The 3,109-nt window shown below is 39.0% G+C and overlaps 1 protein-coding gene across 1 annotated transcript in view; it reads right to left on the reverse strand.

The window, feature by feature from the left end:
• Window positions 1–461: 461 nt before the first annotated feature.
• ahcy (adenosylhomocysteinase) overlaps window positions 462–3,109 on the reverse strand; it is a 10,828-nt gene continuing 8,180 nt past the window's right edge. The window contains exon 11 of the mRNA XM_014016747.1: window positions 462–1,294. Within this exon, the coding sequence (XP_013872201.1) occupies window positions 1,163–1,294 (132 nt within the window). The 3' untranslated portion in view covers window positions 462–1,162. The remainder of the gene's footprint in view (window positions 1,295–3,109) is intronic.

Here is a 3,109-nt window from a genome sequence, read left to right on the forward strand (position 1 = left end):
CCCCCGCACACAGAAATGCACCAGAACTCTGAAGTCTTTATTCCTAATAAATGTCATGCTACTAGGTTATTATTTTTTTTTTGGGGGGGGGGGGTGTCGACCTGATGGATAGCCCCTCATCAGAGCTAAACAACAAAACAAATCTGAAGCCTCTCTGTTGAACAATTTCTGAGTTATAAGCATTTTTGCATGTCCTGACACCCCCTCTTTGAAAGGAGCCCCCTCCTCAAATATGGGGTCTACTGTAAAGCCGTTGGCTGGTGCAGTGTAGGTCAGACTCATCTACAGTCCTGACTAATTTCATGTTGATTGGTGCAGCTGTTTTTGTGCTACAGTTGACCAAAAATCGGACAAAAAATACTAAAATAAAATAAACATGACTCCTGATTATGCCTCGTGTGCGGGGCTCATAATAATAAACTGATGGGAGTTGTAACTTTAACAGAAATAAGACTAAAGAATGAAAACTTGTTCATTTATTGTTTTATTTCTCATCACAGTTTGATCAGCAGCTGAACTGAGACAAATCCAGGATCAGAACCTGACCCTCTGAGTCAAATCATCACAACTAAAAGACAAACAGAAGTCCACTTCCTGATAAATCAGGGACGAACACGGCCGGTGGTTCATGTGGCATCATCCTTTAATAAACAGGAAGCAACGCGTTTCACCGAGCCGTCCACTTTCTACTGACAAGTATCAGGATTTATTTTTCCATAAATGGAGACGGAATGACAGAAAACAAAGAGGAATATTTTTTTAAACCAGCCACCGCAGCACCGGATGGAGTTTCAGAAGAGATGATCTGAATACTGACGAGCAACAAATGAAATTAAAACATTTTGAGCTGAAACAGTTCCTGCAACACAAACTCTACAAAGCTGAGTTGGGCTGCTGCAGATTTCTGAATACTTTTGTTTTCAACTCACAGATTAGCTTTGATTTTAAGAACAGAATAACCGTTTATTTGACAAGAAGCAACTAAAAGGTTCATCGTTTTATATAAAAGGTGATTTATTCCAAAAAGAATCACAACCGTCTCTTTTCAGCCCTGAATCACTGATTTGGCGGTCCTAAACCAAAACGCAGAGTAAAACCTCCGATCTCTGAAGTCCTCCGGCCGACGCGGCTCTGCTTCTTCACTGGTTTGAGGCTGACGGGTTCAGTAGCGATAGTGGTCCGGTTTGAAGGGGCCCTCGGTGGGCAGACCCAGGTATTTGGCCTGTTTGTCTGTTAGCTTGGTCAGCTTCACCCCCAGCTTGTCCAGGTGAGCAGCCGCCACCTGCTCATCCAGCTGTGGACACCAAACACAAAAACTGATATTTGTTTCTCTGCAAATACAAACAAATAATGGTGTTTTTAATAAAAAGGCTGCCTTTGATGAAGTAGAGTAAGGCCTCTGAAAGCCCAACAGAAACATTACTCTATTTCAGAAAATAAGGCCTTTTTATGAAGCAAATCTTCCTTAAAATAAATCTTAAATAAAATTAAAAAATAAAACTCTATAACGAGCTGTTTTAAATATATAAAGCCCACTCCTCGAGTCTCGTGTTTTTAAAGGAAATATTTCTTATTTCAAGTAAATATACTATTCAAGATCCACGACAACAAAGTTTGTTTCGTGGCAAACAGACACACTGCCACCTGGTGGTGAAAGTAAGACATGAATATCAGCTTAAAACAAGTTGTCTTGAACCCAAGTACTGTATGAATATAAAAACAGATAAATTAATCTAATATATGATCGTGATCTCTAATGAACTTGCTGTTTGCTTTGAGGCTGCACATCAAGGCTGTGTCTCAATTCAGGGGCTGGGTCCTCACGAGTGCACGTTTGTCGTCTGCACACGTCACTGCCCCGCGCCGAGGACTGTCCCAATTCGAAGGCCCTTCATCGTGCGGCCGAGGAACGCAGCCGACAAACTCTCGAAATCCGAGGATGCATCCATGAATCCTCACCGGCCGAGGATATCCCAGGATTCAAAGCAGCAAAATAAACGGAGAAATGAAGACGGAGGAGTTTTTATTTTTTGACCGAGTCTGTGTAGTTTGGAAATTCACCACGGACCGAAGGATTCGTTTTTAAAAGTAAGTTGAGCAACTTAGCTGATGAAATTTATGCTGCAATAAGATGTTAAATAAAAAAATTATAATGCAACTACAAGTTATGAGATTAAAGTCATTACATGCAGTTTGCAGTGCACCAAAAACGTGTTCTACATCAGAATCATGATTCTCATCAACAAAGATTCAGAATTGATTTAAAATGTCCTAAAATCAATTTTTATAAATAAAATAAATAAAGCAAATCCAAAGGCAGTCAGCCTCCATTTTGTAACTACATGGGACGTCCTGATGTCGTCAGCTGCTTCTGGAACACATGAACGTGCAGAACGCACAAAAACAAAGAGCAAACTATAAAACTGGAGGAAAGAGAGACTCAACTGAATCTGTCTTCATTGAACGCAAAGATTTGAGCTCATTTTGTTTTTTACTGACTGAGTCTGAGTTTGACAAGAGCGAGGTGTGCGACATAAAGATGAAGCAGTTTGGGAACGGGACAAACGGGCTCACATTATCAGCTTTGAATGGAAAAAAAATTGATTTTGAATCGAATCGTGAGAGAGTTATCACTGCATTAACATGAGGAATGCTGAGCAACTCGTCAAGTTGTTCTTTAGTGTTGCTTAAATTGTTTATCTTTTAGCACTTTAGCATCAGATTATCAGTAGCAGGACTTGGATATTGTACAGTCGTATTGTAATTAATGGTGTAATTAATGGGTACATTGTCAGATTTAGTCACATAGTTAATTTGGATGAAATCATATTAATCTAACAGTGATCCAGGTCATCATGGACTATTTTATAACACAGACACATGGCTGTACACAGCAGCTGTGAGGAAAATAAGGAGGAAATGAAAAACACGTCATGTAAGATTATGACTTTTTTTCTTGTAATGACTTTTCTCAATTTTATGACCTTTTTCCTCATAATATTACGATCTTTTTTCTCATATAACAACTTTTTTCTCACAATACTGTATTACAACTTTTCTCATATTACAACTTTTTTTCTCATATTACATTTTTTCTCATATTACAACT

This window comes from Austrofundulus limnaeus, unplaced genomic scaffold (assembly GCF_001266775.1).
Source record: "Austrofundulus limnaeus strain Quisiro unplaced genomic scaffold, Austrofundulus_limnaeus-1.0 Scaffold153, whole genome shotgun sequence".
Taxonomy (NCBI): domain Eukaryota; kingdom Metazoa; phylum Chordata; class Actinopteri; order Cyprinodontiformes; family Rivulidae; genus Austrofundulus; species Austrofundulus limnaeus.